At 46.7% G+C, this 22220-nt stretch overlaps 1 protein-coding gene and 1 non-coding gene across 6 annotated transcripts; both read right to left on the bottom strand.

Annotated features, from left to right (window-relative positions):
- Window positions 1–11208: 11208 nt before the first annotated feature.
- EIF5 (eukaryotic translation initiation factor 5) lies at window positions 11209–18703 on the bottom strand. Of its 5 annotated transcripts, XM_056492994.1 has the most exons (13): window positions 18470–18567; window positions 18107–18299; window positions 16657–16852; window positions 15887–16166; window positions 15560–15641; window positions 15167–15339; window positions 14734–14845; window positions 13939–14078; window positions 13286–13444; window positions 12928–13089; window positions 12513–12677; window positions 12160–12294; window positions 11209–11606 (listed from the first exon to the last, which is right to left on the bottom strand). In XM_056492994.1, the coding sequence occupies exons 4-13, from the start codon at window positions 15956–15958 to the stop codon at window positions 11514–11516; spliced, it is 1293 nt and encodes a 430-aa protein (XP_056348969.1). In that variant the 5' UTR covers window positions 15959–16166; window positions 16657–16852; window positions 18107–18299; window positions 18470–18567; the 3' UTR covers window positions 11209–11513. The 5 variants fall into 5 exon arrangements, with proteins under 5 accessions (XP_056348969.1, XP_056348968.1, XP_056348972.1 ...); XM_056492993.1 differs by lacking the exon at window positions 16657–16852 and having other exon boundaries at window positions 18470–18703; XM_056492997.1 differs by having other exon boundaries at window positions 18107–18473.
- Window positions 14266–14389, bottom strand: LOC130254579 (small nucleolar RNA SNORA28). Its single transcript, XR_008840768.1, has one exon. It is a non-coding gene; the product is annotated as a small nucleolar RNA SNORA28 (small nucleolar RNA).
- Window positions 18704–22220: the final 3517 nt, after the last annotated feature.

Below are 22220 nucleotides of genomic sequence, written 5' to 3'. Positions count from 1 at the left end.
AACATAATCTGCCTTTTACACGAAGGCCCTTTATAACATTTTCACTTCAAACCTGAAGGGCCAACCAGAGACTGAGTGCTCCTTTGGGTCCCAGCAAACAATCTCCTTCCAGCAGAGCTATTTCTTCCTCACAAAATGGTTCTTCCAAATACCTCACCTTCTTTTCAGGTTTTCTTAAACAACCTTCCATTAAATTTTAAACATTAAGGAAATCTAGATACTTGTGAAGTCCCACTTGCTTCACTGTGACCCTCCAGTGGGTCTGAGCCCCCCTCAGCCCCATACATGGCTGCCCCACACAGGCATGGCCTGTTTTGGGTTTTCCCCTCCTGCAGTTCTGTGAGCCTTGAGTAGCCTCAAGGAGCTCCTTGAACCCACTTTGAAACCAAATCAGCCCAGCCTCTGCCATCACCCTTGTTGAATGTCCTGCTTTCTCAGCAACAGAATTGAGGTGAATCAGCCCCAAAACACCCTCCCACCCTGGGCTGATATTCTCAGAACAGCACTCAAAAAAGCACAGGTCTATTCATACAGAAGGGATGGGGAAAGGATTGTTTGTCAGAGATAGATTTGGGGTTGTTTGAATAAGAAAGAGTTTCTTGGAGTCAGTGTATGGCATGGTGGCTGCTGTGGAGGCAGACACATCAGTCAGACCTCTCCCATCCCAGCTGGATGGACTAGACAGAATCTGCCCTCACAGGACTGCAAGGCTGGGGTTATTCTTCTGTAGAATTAATCACCAAGGCCAACAGCTTCTCCCTGTCCCCCTGTAAAACCAAATTCCTATGAAGCTGGGAACATTGATTAACAGCCTGCTAGGAGTGACAAATCCCTGAGGTCCTACAGTATGTCCAGAAGACACTGCTCTAGGGTAAACCTATGCTTCATTCTGCTCTAGAAAAGAGAAAAAGAGCTGAGCTGTCTTCAAGGAAGCCTACATATTCACAGGAAAACTAGGGGAAAAAAGGTAGTTTCTTTGGAAGTCATTTTCTCTTAAGAAGTTCTGTCTGCATTTTTTATTAATGATACAACACCCTGGATGTGTCAAAAAAATATGAGAATACATTTGCTGGTGGGGAGCTCCAGCCTTGCAGAGTCAGGCAGTGCAGCTGGGCTGTCATTTGCTTCTTGGAATTTCATTTCCTAATCAACACATCCATGAAATGACTGTATTTTCAAAGCTTAGTTTCCAGAGCTGCTGTGATCAAAGACAGGGGAGGTGGGGGGAAAGTAGGGAGGGGGATCCTGCCATCCCCATCAGCAGCCAGCACAGAGAAATTACCTGCCTGAGAAAGCCTAAACAAAGGATGGTTTAAGGCTCTAACCTGGCTTTAATGTTTCAGAGGCAAACAAGAAAATAGGGATGCAGAGACCCTACTCTCATAACATTCCTGATTTGGTGAAAAAAAAAAAAAATCTACTTTTTAGAAACATCAGGACCACCTTGAGATTTGCAGGATCTGTCTGTTCCCTTCTGGGTCAGGAGTGTGATGGAGAGCCCTGGAGCAGAGGGGAGCAGGACCCTCCTGAGCCACCCTGTGCTGCTGAGGGTGACACCAGTCCCTGCCTTCAGCCCATCCCTGCTGACAGCACCCAGCACCCAGGTCCTGATACCTCACCTGCCTTTTTCCTTTGGTGTCCAGCTGGTCCCATGGAGAGACTTGTGGCCACCCAGCCTTTCTGTGAGCAAATTGTCAAACAGGAGGAGCTCAAACACATTAAGATTGCCCCAGTCTGACCCAGGCAATCAGGCTTTTGCTCCTCTGACACCTGCAAGGCCATAAATTCATTTGTCTGGCAGTTACCTTAAAGCCCTCCCACAAGGAGGCTATGCTTGTCTGTGAAGAATTTAGGAAGACTGGGAAAAAATAATTATGTAAAAATGCACAGGCACCTCGGGTGTCTTCATTTATGAGGAAGAGTGGATGTGCACTCACTGATGATTTGCAGGTGATTTTGGGGTAGTGGCTTTGTCTGTCCTTTCACCCTGCCTGGCAGAGCTATATGGGTGCAGCCAGATGCCAATGGCAGGATTTTGGAGAGCTCAGCCTCCACCAACCCATCCCACCACCCTGCACCCCCTCCCTCACTGCCCAAGCAAAGCCAAGATGCTCAACCCTGCTTCCCAGGACCAGCTTGAGGCAGGATCATGTGGGGAGCATGTCTTCCTGCACTGCTGATACTCTTGGCTGTTGTGCTTTTCATTTCAGTTTTGCTGTGAGCAGCACAGTCACAGAAAAAGAACATCACAGGAAAATGAAGAGAAATAAATGGATTCTCAGATTCACCCCATTGGACTGCTGAGCAGTAGCTGGATGGTGTTGCCATCAGTTTTATTTTCTCTGTGGCTCCCTGCAGCTCTGGGTATGTCCATGCTAGCACAGCTCTTCAGAGGTGTTTAATTACAGCATTCTGGTACCAGAAATGCAGATGGAGGGGAGGCTGTGGAGCTGCATGGTGAGTCACTGCTGTGTGAGACAGGGACCATCTTCTTCCCAGCACACATCCCGTGCTGGAGGAGGAAATCTGAACACCCAGGATCATCAGCAGGGCAGGGCAGGTATCTGTGCAGGCAAAGCAGCAACTGGCTGTGTGTGCAGGATCTCCTCACATGACATCTGGGTGAGTGCAGCTGGCGAAATGGCTCATTACAAGACATGTTACTGGGAATGAGTCAGGTAACACAGATGTGGAGATGAGGTAGTTTGTTCCTGCAGGTAAAGGTGCTGCTGGGGCCAAGCAGGCTGCGTGTGACCTGAATATTTCCTCCAATGATGTCAAAGGCATCACTTTGCCCTCAAAGCATGTGCACTGAGACTGCATGGACCAGGGTTATCAGGCATCCTGATGACACAGGCTGGAGAATATAAAAAAGCAAGTTCTCTCTGAGTGTGACATGGATGTACCCATGGGCCATGGGTGATGGAGAAGCAGCTGCAGCTCTCCCTCCCTCTCTCTCTCTCAAATATTTGCTTGACAATACTTTCAATGAAGTATTATCTTCACTACCCTCATGCCCTTCTCATCACACAGCTCCCACTGTTTCCTTCCAGAGGGACATCTCCATCACTGCAATGGCTGAGCCGCCCTGGCAGAGGGTGACAAGGCAGCCGCTGTGCCACCTCCCTGCCCCAAGGCTCCTCACACCTCTGGGGGCCCTGCAGCAGGTGTGACCCCAGCAGGGGCAGGTGTGAGGCTGGAACACCCTTTCCATCCAACACAGAGAATGTTGCCCTTATTCCCCAAAAACCTGCATCAGGCAACATGAGCTCAGTGGGTGTTGGCAGGGAGAAGTCCAACCCTGGTAAATCTGTAGACAGGCACTATTCAGGAGGGGGAAAGGTGGAAGGAAGAGGATTTTAGTTTCTTTTTCTTTGTGCTTTTCTTTGCTTGCTTTTTATTTTATTTTTTTTTTAACTAATCTCTTCCTTGTTTTTATCTTTTGGGGTTTTTTCTTTGTTTGGTTTTGCTTGGTTTATATTTTTATTCTCTTCTCTCCCGTTCCTCCCGGGTCCGTCCCCGCTCGGGCCGGGCGGCGCCGCCGGCGCGCGGGCGCCCCCCAGCGGCCACTGCGCTCCGGGCGGTGCGGGGGGACCCCCGGCTGTGCCCGCGTCACCGGGACCCGCATCGCCGGGACCCCGCAATCCCGGCACCCCGCATCGCCGGGACCCCGCAATCCCGGCACCCCGCATCGCCGGGACCCCGCATCGCCGGGACCCCGCAATTCCTGGCACCATCCATTCCCAGCACCCCGCACACCCGGCACCCCGCAATCCCGGCACCTCGCATCGCCGGCACCCCGCACACCCGGCATCCGGCACTGCCGGCACTCCCCCCTTTCAGCGCCTCGCCTTCCCGGGACCTCGCACTCCCGGCACCCCGCATTCCCGGGATCCCGCATTGCCAGCACCTCTCATTCCAGGGATCCCGCATTGCCGGCACTGGGACCCCGCATTCCTGGCACCCCGCATTCCCGGGATCCCGCACTGCCGGCACTGGGATACGGCATTCCCAGCATCCCGCACACCCGGCACCTCGCACTGCCGGCACCCCGCACTCCTGGCACCCCGCACTGCCGGCACCTCTCATTCCAGGGATCCCGCATTGCGGGCACCCCGCATTCCCGGGATCCTGCATTCCCGGGATATCACATTCCCAGCACCCCGCACACCCGGCATCCGGCACTCCCGGCACCCCGCCCTTTCAGCACCCCGCATTCCCGGCACCCCGCATTTCCTCACCACCCCCCGCAGGCGAGCCGGTGCCCTGCCCCAGCTCCCTGCCCCAGCTCCTCCAGCCTGATCCCGCAGTCCCCTGCAGGATCCACGATCCACAGTCCCCGCGCCCCACGCAGCCCTGCCCCGGCCAGAGTGGCGGATGCTCGCGGTTATAGGTGGCACCCAGGGTTTGTGTGGGGTCAAAATCCGTCCCTGTGCCCTCCCCATCCCGCCTGCCGCCTGGGCTGTGTCCCAGCACAACGCTGAGCGGCCGTGCTCGTGTTACGGTGATGGGCGAGCAGGGTCAGTCCCGGCTGGGATCCCTCCTGCAGCATGGAGTCTTTCCTGGGGATGTTCCTGGGAAATGGGTCTTTGTCCCTGTCACAAAACAGAATTTCGGGAGGAAAAGTAGGTCACGGAAAATTCCCAGCACTGGTGACTTCTCTGACAGCCGGGTGCCTCTTCAGGGCATGGCCCGTGATGTCAGCCCTCTGATAGCTACAGGCATCTCCCTTGGAAACTCCAAACCCACCAGTGCTGAGCAGCCCTGGACCAGGGCACAGGCTGACTCCACAGCAGAGCAAGTCCCATGGAGCAGGAAAGGCAGGAGACCTTCCTTTTGCTCCTTGAAGGTTATCAGGTCAGGCCCTGAACAGTACCTGGTCTCTGACCCGAGCTGAGAATGGGTTCATGGGCAAGAGGAAAGACAGAGGAAGGAACCTGTCATGCCCCATCACCCTCCTGTGTGCAGGGCAGGTTGGGTCATGAGTGCAGCCGCTCCTTCCCCATCCTGCACACATCTGCAGGTTTTCCTGCAGAACAGGTTTTCTGGTATTAGTGATACCACTGCTTCTTTCTGTCTCCCAGTCCCACCCTACACTGCTGAGGTGAAAAAAATAAGGAACAAAGGCAGAGACAGTATCATAAAAGACTGTTTAAAAAAAAAAAAAAAGAAGCTGCAGCAGTTGGCGCCTTGTGTTAGTGAAGCTCCACAGCTCCTCAGTGCACATCCCTGAACACCCCCAGAAAGGCTCTCACAACAGACAGGTACCTGCTCTCCCACTTTTCCTCCCACCAGGAACACTCAGTTCCCCTTCAGTGATTCAGATAAAACCACCCCCTTGCCCAGGAAAAGCCTGTTGGTGTTACTAACAGGAAGGCCTCACTGATCACCTCTCAATCCTCACCACCCACACACCACAGCCACCTTCACTTCCTGGCTTCCCTCTGGCTGACCCGGAGCAGGATGCAGCCAGCCATGCCTGTGCTGCTGAGCCTGGCTTCCCTGTGTCTCTCTCCCAGCCCACATGCTCCAGGGAACAGGTCCAGAGCAGATGTTTCACCCAGGCACTCAAACCTGGCCATGCAAAACTGAGAGCATTCCCAGGTCCACACAAGTGAGGAGGTTCATGGAGGCTGCTTACCCATCTGCACAGCTCTGGGCACTCCAGGAACACCTCTTGCTTCCTACAGCATGTTTTTCCCTAGTCAAATGCATTGCTCCCATATTCTGGTATCAGGATTGACCAGGAGCTGGTTAGGAGGACTCATCACCCCTCCATCTCCTTAATTTTCAGTCAGCATGAGGAGTGCACAGTTGATTAGTTCTCTTTATATTACTGCTTTTTCAGTGGGTTTTTTCATCCCTGGACTCACCTTCAGCAAGCTGTGCTACTTGCTAAAACTTTGTCTCCTCCATTGACTGCTGTGAAGGTGCAGCTCTTCAATGACCTCTGTTGGGTAGGATCCAACCTGCTTACCTTACAGGGGTTTTCCCTTCTCTGTTTCTGTACTGCTCCACCTAAGCAGGGGTTTTGCTCTTTGGAGGTAGTGTGCTCCTGACAGCAGTCTGAGTGGCTGCAGCTACCACATCATTCATCTTGTCTGAACTGTTTCTTGGGATTTGGATGAAGTCCACCAATAGTCAAGGTTGGTTGGGTTTTTTTGTTTTGTTTTGACTTGTTTTTAATTTTTTTTATTTTTTTTTTTTTTAAATTTTCCTTAAAATTATGCCTTCTGCATTCTGGACCTGTTAAAGGCATCTTTCAGCAGAATAAATCAAAACTAAAATCCAGCCAATCCTGTTCATGGAGAAGGCATGGAGAATGCAAACTCCTGTATTAAATGTCAGCTGATAAATAAGAATCTAAAAGAGATTATTTAAAATCCCATTACTTTCTCCACACAGAAGAGTGTTTTTTTGTCATTGGAGCTGTGCTCCTGTTTCCCATTTTGCCTGAGTGTGCTTGCCCACTATCCACAACCACCCCAAGTTCCAAAGCACATCCAGCTGGAACCACCAGTTCTTTGGCTTATGATATAGAATATGAGCAGACTGAAGGAACAAAGGAGGCAAGAGATGGAAGTTTTTAAATCCAGCTTTCCCAACCCCAGAGACCACCCTTAGTCTTTTTACTTAGTATTTTATTTCTTCATCTCGTCTTTTCCTATATGAACTACTCTGTTCACAATTTGTATGCCTGTGACTTTGTCCATAAGAGTCATTATTAATTAATAAATAATTTATTAACAATTCCCTGACAAGACAGGGATGGGATTCTCCTGGAGAAGTATACTTTCCTCATGTTTCTTTTAAAGATGTCAGATGTCTACCTTAATTGCACAGAATCCAAGCCAAACTCCATTGACGTCAATGCAGTTACCTGGGTTTTATTAATATCAGATAAATATAAAAAACAGTATCAAGCAAAAATTCACAGAGAATAATAAAACACCCACACAAGCCTCCCGTTGAGTTGTTCCTGGTGCTTATACTTCCCTTATTTGGAATGTATGGCTGTAGTGCCTATGACTATGCTCAGACCAGAGCTCTCCTTTGAACCCTTTTCCCCTTCAGAAAATAATGTGCAGAAAATGCCTTTAATGCCACAGTAATGAGGTGAGATTAGCACCAGAAAAAACAGCTCCACCAGACCTAGAAAGTATCAGGCATCTGGGAGCAGGAATAGGCTCTGCAACCCCTTTCCCCTCCTTGTAGATGCAGGACTGCCTGTGTTCAAGCTCCAACGAGGTGCAGCTGAGTAACCTTGGAGCTGAGTGACATGGAAGAAGCAGTGTGAGAAAGTCCTGAGAGAAAACATCTGGGGCCAAGACACCTTGGCACTTTGGCAGGGGTCCTTGTAAAGCTTGTGCACCCCCATGGGCAGGTCTGTGCCCAGCCCTGTGCTTTGCTTGTCCCAGCCTTGCCTTACTGACCTGGTTGCCTGGCTTCCCTCTGAACCCGTCCTGGTCTGTGCAGCCAGCACTGGAAGCTAACGCCATCCCATCCACAGGACACCCAGGACTGGTAATTTAGCCACAACAAATTAGCTTAACGAGCCATAACTGCTGAGTAAGCAATGACTTTGAAGCACATGCGAGTAGAATTGATGTGCAGAAAAGATGGTTTAGCACTCATTTGGTTTCCCTGACACTAATCACAACAGGAAGAAGAGTTCCCTCTGTTTACTGACAGCAATTGAGTGAATGTGCTTCTTGGGCTCCTAACTCAAACTATTGAAGATGTTTTTTGATTTTGCTCTGAAAAAAATTTGTGGATTTACAGAATTTTACTGAATAAAAGCAGCATCACCTGGGCACTGAGGCCCTGCCTCTGATGGATGTCAGCTGCAGCAGCTCTAAGGAAGCTCTGGAGATACCCTGGTGCTGGTCTGTACTAGGTAAGAAAGTGACATCCTGGGAAAGCTGCTTGCTCAGTGGCTCCAGAACATCTCCTCAGCAATTCCGGTCAAGAGACAGATTCTGACACCTCTGTGGCAGCAAGATGATCATTGCCAAAATGAAAAACAAAGACGCCAGCAGCCTGTCAAGCATGCAAGCAATCCCAACAGCTCCAACAACTTTATAACCTTAAGCTGAAATTTAACCCTGCAGTGTTTCACAGATAAGGCTTAGAAGAGCATTGCTTTCAAGCAGCTTTTTTTTGGTCTTTACTTCTGGGTTGTCTGTTCCAGAACTTCTCGGTTCAGTGGTGTTACCGAATGCCAAGGAGTCAATCCTCAGCAAGAGGCCTCTGAGGCTCTTTGGGACTAATTAGTTCGAAGACAAAATAGCTGCCACAGTTTGGAAAGACTAATTGGGGGTCAGCTACTTTTGCTCCATCTCTCCTTGCCATTTCAGTTCGCTGCTTTCACTGAGAGTCCAGAGGTCCTGTGATCTTTACTACAACTTTATAGCAGCCCTCAAATAAAAGGATGGATCATTACAGATCACTACATTAACTACTTTTCAGAGGTACCTCCCCTTTTCAAACAGCAAAGTTCACTTGCACAACTGGAAGACACCAAAGTAATAAGCAATATTTATAAATCAACTTTTTAAACTTTGTGGTACATCTGGACAGCAACAAATCAACCAAGCTGTTTGACTTGGTGGAGATTGAGATATTTAGGCAAGCCTCTTACCCCGATGAACAGGGCAGATCTTAGTGGGGAGGAATGGTAGCCTTGTGCAAGTGGCCTGGCAGAGGTGACCTCTGGGGGTGCACCACATCAAGGTACACTGGAATGGAAGCCATTACCACAGCAAGGTAAAACAAAACCATTGAGCACATTTCTGTGACCTACTGCAATCCCTTCAAATTGCTTCTCCCATCTTTAGTCCTCACCTCACTACAAACCCAAGCTGTGCACGCTCAGGAGCAAAGAGCACACTTTTATCTAACACATGTCCAGCCAGATCCAGCTGAGGAGGCACTGACCTCTAATGACAACTCATAGCTTCTAAGGCATAAAAGGATTTCAAACCCCAGCTGAAGCTGCTGAGCCCCAAGCAGAGCTGGCAGCTGAGCAGCTCCTTGTCATGCTGGGTGAAGAGAAGATGCTGCCAGAGGCTGCTAAGCTGCAGCAAAGCTTCCAGTCTTTGACTCTGCAAGGGTTTGTAGAGCTGAGGCTGATGACCTGCCACGAGACCCTCCACCTGCCCAAGGGCAGTGTTCACACTGAGGTTTTCCAGCAGAGACACAGTACAGCACCAAGTGGGGGGAATGACCTGACACTGTTTCCTTCCTGAGTGCCAGAAATCTAACTTTGAAGCTTGGAGCAGATTTTATCTGAACTCCAAGTTGCCTTTTGAAGATGTACTTATTATTTTTAATCAGATAGCAGAGGCAATACATTCAAAGACTCATGCAACTTTTAAGTCAGACTTCCTTCCCTAAAGAAATACTCAGACAACAAACACTCAATTTTTATGAGCTGGTAGAATCATTGGTTAATAATCCGAGACAGAAACAGCAACATGAATGTGAAAACAGGGTCAGAAGTGTAACTCAGCACCAGGAATTTCATAATGGCAGCCTCAGCACTTCTAGAAGCCTCCACCATGCCTGAAATTAGGGTACCACTTTTTGGTACACTCACTGTGATCCACCTGTGAGCTACTACAGACAAGAAAATTTCTATTCCTGGCATGCTCCCACAATGTTTTACACCAAATCTACCAAAATATTAGCTTTGGTATGTTACCATCACTTCACTGACCCCATGAAAATCATTTTTTGGGTGGATTTATTTCCAAGCTTCCCCACAGGAAACTATGTCTTACTAGTCTTTACATCCTGAGGGAAAAAAAAACAAACACCCAGAGATTACCCCTATTGGTGGCAGCCTGCAATTGCCATCAAGTCTGCCCTGAAATGGGACTGACCACCCCAAAGTAGGACTTCACTGATGTCACCCATTTGGAGCAGCCAACAGTGCAAAAAACAGAAACCTGGTCACAAGAATAGCACTTATCAGGGTGTGTTCACAACAGTTACACAAGGGAGGCAGGTGCTGCACAAGGAACAGATGTCTTCCTGAGAGGGCACACAGGGATTAGTAATCCATCTTCCAGGTTCTCAAACATGCATGAAAACGGACACTTTAGAAATACAAACCTGATTTAAACCCAATGGAGAACAGATTTTCTTTTAGACAAAAGAAGCCAGCAATAAACCTCTCTAAATTAAAAATTGTGGGTTTGTATTTCAGCAATAAAAATCCACACAAGGGCACTTTGAAATGCTCCATGGCTTTACCCCATCGTTCTAGTTGTCTGCCACAGCTGCTAGTGCCCAGTGATGACTCACTGCTAGGGCCACATGCAACTGCAGAACACAACCTGCAGGTCAAGGTACCCCTGCTGTAGTTATCCAAACACAAGTTTTGCTTTTGTCCAAGTTCTGCCAGAGCAACCTATATAAAGCAGCTCACCATGTATTGCACCCTTGATCTCTCAAAACTTCTCATACTGAATCCAACAAAAAAGCCCAAAACCCAAGGCCACTGTTTTCCGGGCAGGCAGCCATGGAGCAACAAAAGCCCCTGCCCTTAACTCCTTGCTGGCCAAAATCTGTCACCCACCATGTCATACCAGGTTCCTGACTTTGACGGACCAGGTTTTTATTTATCCTGCTTCTAAAGCATATTTAGGACTCATTTCCAGAGATGAGCAGGTGAGCTTTGGGGACTTCTGTGCTCAGGGTGCCAGATCTCCTCCTCTGCCCCTCCCTCCCCAAATGAGGCTGAAGCTGGACACTGCACAGATGGACCCATGGCAAGAGCCAGCTCCTCAGGGGCAGCACACACCAACTGCAGCAGTACCAGCTCTGGCAGCTTTAATCCTGGATTTGGAGCTCTTGAGAACCACTGGAAAGGAAAAAACCCAACCCAAAAGCCAACTCCTGTAGTGATTACCAACTGAAGTTTAAAAAAACCCAAGCCACCAAAGATCAGAATATCAGAAATGATCAATGATCAGAAATCAGCTGTCCTTTTTTAAGAAGCTGGCAGCTGCACACTGTTGATTACCAAACAGTTGCTTCTTACCCAGGTTTCAAATCTCCACTGTTGGAACAACATTTAGAGTTAAGGTGGAGTGGTTTTTTTTGTCTCATTCAAGAGATTGTCATTGCGTGATCAGCTTCGCAAATTTCATTGAGCTGTGTAAATACTTACTTGGAAAGGCAATAAGGGGGTTGAGTCACAAATGAAGATTGACCAAAACCAAATCCTTTATTTCCACAACTGTATAAATGTGCTCCAAGTATGTGTCCAACACAAGTTAGAAAAACAAAATAGAACATGCCAGTTGCAAACTAGATCAGTTCACCGACGTGCTGACTCCTTGGTATTAGGCTTAGTAACACAAGACCAGTCACAGTAAAAAGATACATTTTAGAGTACAAAGTAGCAGGATGTTAAGCCATTTCAGCTTGTGCACATACAAGTCACACTTCTGGCAGAAAACTCAGAGAAGTTTGCATTACTATGCTGGAAGCTATGTTGCATCACTTTAAATGGCATCAATATCGATATCGTCATCTTTATTGTTTGCAGGCTTCACAGTTTCAACTTTAGGTACACTGGCAGTTGTGGAGTACACCACCTGTGGAGACAAGACACTTCCTTTAACTACAGCACCTACTGCCACTAAGCACTGCAGTAATTCCAACACCCAACCACCCTCCTGGCCATGGCCAAGAACCCCTGCTTCGTAGGGCAGAGCTGTGCACGTGCTTCTGGAGGAAGCAGCATCTCCTACTCAGGAGCAGAATAACAGAACAACCGACCAATCCCTGTGTAAAAACACAGCCAGCTGGAGTATAACCAACAGATTCTACCTAGGCCTAAACTGTAAGGAGAACTATTCTTTCATCGGCTTATCTAGCAAACACAACCCCATTAACTCATCTACAACATGAGACAGGATGCTTGATGCTGCCTGTCAACCTTGCACTACCTTGGGCTACCCAGGTGCAATTGCATTACAGTGATCTAATGCAGACACCTGGTAACAGTTAGCAACACTTAAAGCACTGCAAACGGAGTGCTGCTAACTGTTCCCAACATGCACAGTAATGTCCAGAGTAACCCATTTCAGAGTGCATGCAGGAACAGCACAGCCTTGGAGCTGCTGACAGCAAATGAACCTTTCCTACCTCTATATTTTCATCTTCATCCTCTTCTTCATTACCGGAAGATTCTTCTTCAGCTTCCTTTAGCCATTTAATAAATGGTTCTGCTTTGACACGGATTTCTTTGGCAAGCTCCTTTGAAACATATTTCTTTGAGGCCTGAAAGACAGATTTTGTGTGAACACTAAAGGAGTTTACACCAGACTGTACCCAAATACTGCCTGAACTGGAACTCCGATCTCACCCACTGCCTTCCACAGCCCATTTTTGCAAAGGAGGCTTCTTGCTGCACAAGCTACACCAGACTGGAGAAGCCAGATGCAATAAGCTACCATCAGTTATTTAATTGCTACAGTACATTACATACTGCCCTTTACCTTTTCTGCCCAGCCAAGGATGACTTCTTCTTCCAGAAGATCTGCATCATACATTTCCTTCAAAATATGTGGTATTTTTGAAATAAGCTGGGACTGATGCATAGCTACCACACACTCGAAGCCATGGAGAAGGTACCTCTGAGCTTTCTTGTTGTTGTGGCAGAACTAAAATTGTGATAAAAGGAAAAGTGATTTAATAACCTTTTTTATCTTCTCTCTAGATTAAACAGAAAACAGATGCAGCTCTATGAGATTGCTAAGTTTACAATAATTCATACTATCCCTCACAGCAGTTCCCCCTAGCTAAGGGGAAGTTTAAAAATAAAATATTACAGAACATCCTTCCCCATAGTACCAAGCAACTGCTACAAAAAACTCCAAACACTTGTTACAAAGTGCAGAAGAGATGGCTTACACGAAGGAAGTGACGTCTGTATTTTCTGATTTGCTCACGAATCTTTTCGTCAAAAAGGACTTCAGTGAGAACAAGTGGGCCCATAGCCTTTACATCCAGTCTCTCTGCTTCTGCTACAATGTCTTTGTCAGAAGTATCGATGACACCTTCTTCCTTCTTTTTCTAGAGAGAAACAGGTACAGAAACATTTTAATGCCACTTGAGGTCTGCATTAAGGCTCTTTGCAGTCCCCCTTCCAACTGCTGGCAGAACCAGTACTTTGCAGAAGCTTGAGCAAGCTGCTTTTAGTTTCCTTACAAAGATTTTGTACCATTACAGCTAAGTGATTACATCAAGCCAACAACCAGAAAATAGTTACCTTTACAAAATCAAATAGTAAGTTGACTCTCTCCTCTATAGTTCTTTCCAGGTCTTCACTAAGTGTGAGGTTCTTTGCATGGTCACTGATTTCATCCATTCTGCGCCTCTGGGCTTCTTCTGTTGTGTCCTCACCCCAGTCATCATCATCCTCCTCCTCCTGCAATACAAAACCAGAACAAGAGACACACACAGTGTTACTGCAGGCTTAGTATTACGTGAGATAGACATGACACAGATTTGACAGCATTTTTATAAAATTAAAGAAATGTTTGTATCACCATTTGCAAGTTAAAGATCATGGAGAAAATGCAAACACAGGAAATAAGTAATTCAAGCTAGACCTATATAGCCATATGTAGGGCTCCCTGAACTGCAGTTTTACCATTCTACCAGGGGACAATTCTGTGCCTGAGAGTGAGGAAGGACAGGCAGCTTTCACTTAGCAAGGAGTACCAATACCGGTCCTGATGAGCTGATAAAGCTGCTATAGAGGAAATATAACCAGGGACCCTTCTATGCCAGTACTAAATTCTGGATACAGTAAGACCTTTAGGTGCAATGCTGACCAGCAAGGAATGCCATTGATTTCAAAGGTTTAAATCTGAGCAACACACCACACACCCTTACATCCCCACTTTCCCTTCTACTTACCACAACCTGTGGAGGAGTAATCTCCTCTGGTGGTGGGGGTGGAAGTGTCTCATTGCTGGACACAGAACCATTCTCTTTGTCCTTGCCTTTTCTGTTCTTCTTCTCCTTTTCTTTCTTTCCTGTACCAGTGTCACCACTTTCTGCAAGTGAATTTTAATGTTTTGTTCTATGAACTAGAGCCAACTAGAAAGTCCCTGCACCTCTGCCAAATCCCCAAGTGGGTTTGGATGCCTTCATTAGCTTCAAGTTATGGGCAGTACCCATCCCCAAAAACTCAAATTGGTGGGGAAACCCCCAGCTGCAGGCAAAGTCTTGTTTGTCACTAAAATTGTCCAAGTCTATATAACAGGTGACCTCACAAAGCAGAGACCCCTGGAATAGGTTAGACTTTTCTATTCTAGCAAGCTTAAATTGCAGCAGGCAACTAGATGCTTACTACAGAGTGTTGCTTGCACAGATTACAGTTCATGTTTACTACAGTTTTTACTTCCTACTCTCACACTTCATGCTGACCTAAAGGAACAATTACCATAAGCTACTGCCAACTACATTCCTTCCTTGTAAATTTTGTCCCACACAGGCAAATCCAGCTTTGAACAAATAGCTCTACTTAGGAAGGACACATTGTAAGGAGGAAAGACATTACCAACACAGCTCCTTCATCTTAATCCCTAAACATCCTCTAGGAGTATGCTGGTACCTTTTTACATTTCAATTAAATATGAACTATTTCTTTTTCTACTTCCACTAATACAGAAGTTCTTTTTATCTCTGGAAGTAAGGAAAGGCACTTACCAGGTGGGTTTTTGAGAATGAACGTGCAGAGTTTATGGTTTGTGTCAAGCATGCCTCGATAGCCACAGGCTTTGCAAGAGTTACCTATAGTTTGTTTCTTAGGATTGACATGCTGTAAAGAGAGAACAACCTCCAGCTGATTTTCCACTTACAAAACAACTGCATTAAAGCCCAAACTTGATATCTACATTATCATCTCCAGATTAAGGCAGACATTTAAATTCTTTGTATCACCCTCTAAATACAAATTTAAAATTAGCAACTTATCCCAGAAGTTACAAACTGTTAACAAATGTAAAACCTTCCCAAACAGTGTAAGAATGTATACTTGATTTTCTGTTCATAGATATTCAAGTCTGCTTTTAACTTTGCACCACTTCCACATTCAACACCGTGTTTCCATAGTGTCACTGTTATAACAGAGAGCACTCACCAGATCAGTTTCAGGATTCTCACACTCAGGACAGAGAACAAATTTTTTAATGAATCCATCCAACATGTCTTGCAGCTTATTCGCCTCATGAGATCCATTGACAATGTAACGGTCATTCTTAACATCAAACTGGGTCTGTGCTCCCAGCTCACAACCAAAAAATTTGGTAGGATCTGTAAAGGAAGAATTATAGTCACTACCACACTCATAACTTCGTTGTGATTCGTAAACAGCAAGTAGATAGGCTACTGTTTCTTTCTGTCCATTATTTAATCCTAAGGTAATAATAGAAATCTTTAAAGAACAGTATTAATGCTTTATTAGGTAATTAACACTACCACTTCAAACACAAAAGCAATAAAAAATGCTGTGTCATTCCACACTACTACTTACACGTTGGAGGCCGATTAAGCGCCTTTGCAACGTCAACCATGTTGACTATAACTGTCTTTATTCCATTTCCTTTGCCCTCCACCTAAAGAAAACAAATAAAGTTTTAAGGTTAAATGCTTGCAAATAGACAAACCCAGTGTGCATTTCCCATTTAACTAGACCAAAATTCTGCTTTTAAGTGCATCTCCTTCCAAGACCTAATATGCACTTAGTGTGGACTGAAGGAGCAGACACCCTCCCTGCCCTGAGTGGCCAAGCATTACCAGGAGCTCTCTTTCCCCTCCTGGGAGAACACTCCCTGCTTACATCTGCTGCTTAGGAAGTTACCTTGGCAATCAGACGGGGCATTTTGTAGCGATAGAACTGATCTGAAACACTGCGGTTGACGTTGACAGACATTTTGCCTTATTAGTAGCTTTATCAATAAGATGAAGAGATCTTTGATTGCAGTTTTTTGGTATCTTCTGTCTGGAGAAGACGGGATGACATAAACGACTGCAAGAGTTCTCGGTCTCTGACATGAAAAAATTTTCGCCACTGAGGCTGTAAGGTTCTTGCTTGTATGCTATGTTTCCCCAATACAGGTACCAGTGGCTGCGCAACAGCTCTGCAAGTGTTAACAAACAGAAAAAAAAAAGAAGTTTAGCTTAATGTACATCAATCTACTCTTGCTACAAAGCTATATAAGAGATTATATCTAGAGAAAAACAGAAAAATACATTTGTTATGCTACAGCTTTCTTCATCCAATAAAACTGAAATCCAGCCTTGGCTTGTACTCCTAAGGAACTTTTTCAAACTGCGCTAAAAAGCTTTTTACTCTCTTACTACTCTAAAACCACTGAACAGCTTACAACTACTTTATCCAACTCCAGCAGGAGTTCTGGGATCACACTCCTTGATTTATTATGCAAACCAGTGAGTTGCACCATAAGGGTCATGTGGTATGGTTTCAGGCTGAAGGGCACAAGAAATTGAAATCCATTTCAAATTCCACATTAGCATGAACCTATCACAGAAACTGCCAAAACGCTGAGAAATAGAAGTAAGATGAAGCAGCAGCAATCTGTAGCCCAACATAGTTTTTACATGGCTTACCAGTTTTTGGATCGGAGTGGAAAAGAGTTGAAAATTACGTAATTCTCCCTCTCACTTATGGATTCTCATAGCAGCTGCTGTTGAGTTCTGACTTAACAAAAAGCCTGATAAGTCTGACAGAAGTTGCTTCACTGTAGAAAGCCTAGCAATGCAGAGGTACAGAGCAGTGCAGCAGCTTTTCCAGTTGATTTTTTTTCTTGGGGGAAGGGAGGAGGGGGAGGAAGGGGAAGGAGGATGAATCCTATTATTAACGTTGCCTTGAGCAGTATTTACATATTTAAATTAACACGTGCCTCTATAATCAGATCTAAGAGTACATAAGCCACAATTAGTTGACTACACAGGCAACCCTGACTACAGAGCATGGCTATTCTGACACGTCATCGTGTTGTTATCGTTAATGACAGAAGCGTTGACACATTAAAAAACCCTTCTTAGCATTTATGCGTAAGAGCGTGCCTATGGTGCAACACGATCCGAGTCCCTCTGGTCAAGTTTACAACTTCCTTACACAATAAGGACATAGACTTGTACGTGGCTTGTGTTCTACATTAGCCCTGATACAATTTTACCCTTCCTCAGCAAAAAAGTACACCGCGGACTTCGTTTTAAACACACCATTTCCTTCCCCAGGATGTCTAAAAAGAGCCACCACGTAACCTGCCCAAGTGTTTGCAGAAGCGCTGAGGAAGCAGCTCTCTCGGTGACCGAGTTCCCAAAAGGAATGTACCGTTTTTCCCTCCTTCCAGAGTGCAGCATTCGTCTGCTGCAGGCTGAAGCTCCCTCTCCTGGTCCCTACGACACCTCATCCCAAGCACCACCCCCCTTATATGCCGCGCACGGAGTAGAGAGCGGGAAGACAGACCGACTCCCTGCTGCACAGCGCCGCGTCCCCGCCCCGCTCGCGGTGAGTCATAAATGCAGCAATTAAGCACTGAGTCAGCGCCTGGAGCCATGGGGGAGTCACCCCGGCCGCGCATGCGCCGCGCCGCGGGCCGGGGGAGCCGGGCCGCCCCCGAGTGTCCCCGGGGCCGAGCGCCCCCCCCCGCGGCCGGTGGGAACTGCGCCACTGCCCCCCCACTCGCCACAGCGCGGGAGGCGCGGCCCCGCCGCCGCCATCTTGTCTCGTCGCATGGCGGCGGCGAAATGAAATAAATTATGAAAAAAAAAAAGCCTTGCCACCCCCAAAAACAAACAATAATTCCACAGCTGAAGATCTACGGCTTCTAGAGTTGAATTTTGTTGCGCGTTTTCATGTCGTTTTTCCCCCCCCGGCCCTTACTTCTCTTCCCCCTCCCGTCAAAGTGCCGGACGCTTCGTTACACAAAACCTCCGCAAATATCCACCGTTCAGCGACAGCCTGAGGCCCCAGCCAGCCCAAACCGTCTGCCCGCCTTCCCCACCCTCACCCCACTGCCCTCATCCACCCCAGCCCACTACCAACACTCACCGTTTTCGTCCAATAAAGACATAAACCCAACGCTGCTCGCCCCGGGCTGCGACGAAGCCGATTGTGAGAGGAGAACACGGCCGAGGGGGCGCTTATATCCAGACGGAGAGGGAGGCGGAGGCGGACGCCGCAGCCTCCGGGTCCCGGCGTCCTGGGGCGTGCGGTATCACCAGGGAGAGCGGTGCCGGGCAATCTGCGGGCAAGACACAATCAGGAGCATCGTTAGCGGCGGCACCTGTGAGGGAGAGGGAGGAGGAGGAAGGGGGAGAAGAGGGAAGGGGGGAGGGAGAGGCGGCGAGAGGCGCGCAGCTGAGGCAGGAGGGGCCGGCGGACGGGACCCGGCAATGGCTGCCCCGTACTCACCTCTAGAATGTTCTCGCTCCGACTGAACAACGCCAGAGCTGGGATCAATCAGCCAGCGGTGCGCCCCACCCCCTGCTATCGCCATTGGCTCACCGCTCGCCTCGCTGCGAAGCTATTGGCTAAAACCTCGCCGCTCCCCATGGCTATTGGTGAAAACCGCTATCAATCAAGACTTTGCCTCCCTCCCCGTGCCCTCCCCCCCGCCAGTGCCCCAAAGGACATCGCGTCTACAGCGACCGAGTCTCGCGAGAGAGCGCGGGGCGGGGGGCCGGGGCCGCGCGGGCCGGGCCGGTGCGGCGGGGCGGGGGCTGAGGGGCCGGCGGGGACTGAGGGCGTTCCTGGGGACTGAGGGCGCTGCCGGGGGCTGAGGGTCCTCCCTCTCTCCCCCGGCCCCTCCGTCCTGCCCGGTGCGCCCAGACACTGCCCTGGGGAGGCGAGCTACTCCCTGGAGGGACGTACCCAGTGCTTGACATCTCAGCAACTATATTACAAGCAATAATACAAATAATTTAAAGCAATTAAGTAGCTGAATAAGTTGTGTTTTTCCTGCACAGCCGGCTTTCGGGGTGTGGGAAAGAGCCTGTTATTTAACTCCGGTGTCACAAAGGCTCAGCGTTGGGTGGCTCTGGGTGCCTGGGCTGCCTCACAAAGGATGACACAAGTGTCATATGCGTGTGCTCTGTTCTTAGTGGAAAATGCTGCCAGCCCTATATAGCTGAATTGGGACCCTGAATGAAATGCGTGTTTGGATTTATTTTCAGTAAAAAGCAGAAAGCTTGCACCATTTCTTCCCTTTTATGTGTTCTTTACCATCTTCTTCCATCTACACTCTTCCGGTATCACAGGAATTATATGTTTTGGGTATTTTAGAGTGTTAATAATATTCAAATTGCAAAGACTTTTTTTCCTGACTTTATGAATTGAGTGGGTAACCAGCTCTCTTACCCCTATAAACACTCCCTAGCAGAGCAATGCTCCTCAGCTCCTGTCACTGTCTTAGTGAGAAATGTTGTAAAGCTTCTTGATGGCTCTGTGGGAGTGTAGAGGAAAAGAGAGGGAGCAACAATAAAACTAGTAGTGACGTTAAAGTGTTATACTTTAAATCTCTTCCCTCCTAAAGTCGATGCGTAGTTTTCCTACCTGACTTTGATACCACATTGATGCGGTCAAAGGAGATATCCCTCCTGTTGATCCTTGAAGTACATATTGGATATTTTTGGTCTGATATGCAGAAGAACTGCGCTCAGGGAGGTGGCTGATAAATGAGGCTTTCTTACAAGTCACAAAAGCAGGGCTACTGCCACTTTCAGTGGCATGCAACAACAATAAGAAATCTTTATTCCTCAGCTGGAGCAACCAGAGATAAATGTGTACATCTCAGTGCTTTCTATCAGAATCCTCATTGTGGCAGCTGCCCTTGCTACTTGTCTTCTTTCAGCATGTGGAATAGCCAGGACTCTGTCCTGTAAAGCACCATGGAATGGTTTGGGTTGGAAGGGACCTTAAAGATCATCTTGTTCTAACCCCTTACCCTGGGCTCTGCTTCCACCAGAGCAGCCACATCCTGCCTGGTCTTGAACACTTCAGGGGATGGAGGGTCCATTATGTTAGTTTGTTTCAGACTTCACTATCAGCATTTGAAAAATTATTCAGCATGTGTTAAATGTCTCCTTGATAAAGCACAGCAACACTTTCTGAAACAAGAGAGAGTGTTAGGGCAAAATAAGGAAGCATCATCAAAGTATGTGAGGTTGGCAGTTACCAAGAGGGGGAAAAAAGTAATAGAAAAGCGGGAGGCAAGAAAAGCACAGCAGGAAATCCTTTGCTGTGAAACTATGTGGCACATATAACTTGCTAAATGCCTCCTGTCTGCGGCTTTAGCTCCATGTTACAACACCTAGGGGGTTAATAAATTATGAATATTAAAGTGTACTGTTGCCAACACCACTTAGTGAGCTGCTGGGAAAGAGACCCTGGATTTGGTATTATTTGACATTATGAATAACTCCAAATCCTTACCATTAATAGCATAATGAAACATAGTTTTTAAACATAGTATTTAAATTGACAAAAGTTAAAGAGATACCTTTTAACTTTAAGGTGTTTCTTCTGCAAAAACCAGGTCTCATCTAGGCAAAGTCACATGACATTGTCCTGGATCATGCAAATCAGAATAAAATTGTTAAAATTGTGGACTATTGACTTCATGGTGCCTAGTTGTTGATTTTTTTCCTCAGCAGAAAATTCATTAATATTAAATGTTGGATCCCAAATATTTTTCCTGAATCTTAATATTTACAGTTTATTCATTTTAATATTTCATGGTATGAACAAGACAGAAGTTTTTTTCTCTCCTTCCACTTTAAAATGTCACAATTTCACGAATCCTGAAGTTCATAGTTCATATTGCTTGTGTGACCTTCAAAATACAGTCTGCTTGTGTACTTTGCATTTTATTGACAGAAACTATGCAAGTTTTATATATACTCTTGTAGATATGACATTTTAAATTACATTAGTAAGTCAGGTTTTGCAAATGGTTTAATGTCTAAGAATAGGAAATTTTCCACAGTTTAATTTAGGGTGCATTTCCTTATCACAGAAATGCTTTATTATTGCTGAGTTCAGCCTTGAACAAATCAAGTTTGTTCTTTGTTGCCTTAGCCAGTTTTTATTAGAAATAACCGAGTCAATGACTGTGACAATGCATCAAAATCAAAACTCGATTGAAATTCTTAACATATTTAAAATCTTCACAATTTGGTTTGTAATCTGAACAGTTACAGTGTGTCCTTTTAATCCCTGATTGGTAACTAGGTGTCCTTCTGTGGTTTATTCAGCAAGTTTGTGCTCTATCAGTAGTGCAGCTGGCTGCAAACATAACCCTAATTCAATGCCCTCTTGGTAACCTTGGCCTTGAATGTTTTGTCTTTGCTGTGTGTGTTATCTCCCAGTGGCTCTTACTTTGTCCACTGCAGGCAGGAGCATTAGCTCCTGAGTGAGGGATTCCTCCTCATGCTGTCTTCATGGCTTTGGCTGTAATTTCAGCAGATGGAAGGAGGGACAAGCTTATCTGTAGTTATGTGGAATAGCAATAGCCTTTCTTCTTCCTATCTTGGCGTTGTGTAGAGAAAGTTTAATTATTTACATGCCAGCTTGGAATAGGCAACCTTTAGGAAAGGGTGGGTCCGAAATCCATTGGGATTGACTCTAGGCATTGATCAGTCACAAGGGCAGAGGTTAATTCTGGTTTTACTGTTCAGGAGCTTTACAGTCATTTCTGTCCAGCCCCTCACTGGCCATCCTGGGGAGGTTCACTTTGTGAAATGGTTTTCTTTCCATGCTCTGTAGCACCATCGTTCCTGGTAGCTATTATTAGTAGCTCAGTAATTAGTAAACAGAGAAAAACATGAGAGCAAGTGTGCTATGTTGGACATACGTATAGCCATTATTTACGGTAGTATTATTATTTTTGTTGCTTCTATTACTATGAAGAAATGCTAAAATCTCCCAGATAGTGTTTGGGTTGGAGTGCCCTGAAAGGGCTCAATGTCAGCTGACAGCATGAGCTCTGCCCTGGATCTGTTCTCGTCACCAGTGAGGTTCCCTGAATCCTCCCTCTTTCTCTTCCAAGTGTTTGTGTGCCTATACAAGGGAGGCACCTCAGCAAGCAGAGGCAAACAGGTTCTCTGCAGAATATAAACCAGTGTTTCATAGCCGTGAAGTCCCTGCCTTGGAGACCTATCTTTTC

This window comes from Oenanthe melanoleuca, chromosome 5 (assembly GCF_029582105.1).
Source record: "Oenanthe melanoleuca isolate GR-GAL-2019-014 chromosome 5, OMel1.0, whole genome shotgun sequence".
Classification (NCBI taxonomy): Eukaryota; Metazoa; Chordata; class Aves; order Passeriformes; family Muscicapidae; genus Oenanthe; species Oenanthe melanoleuca.
Note: the sequence above shows the minus strand (reverse complement) of the source record. Positions and strands in the feature narration are given on the sequence as shown.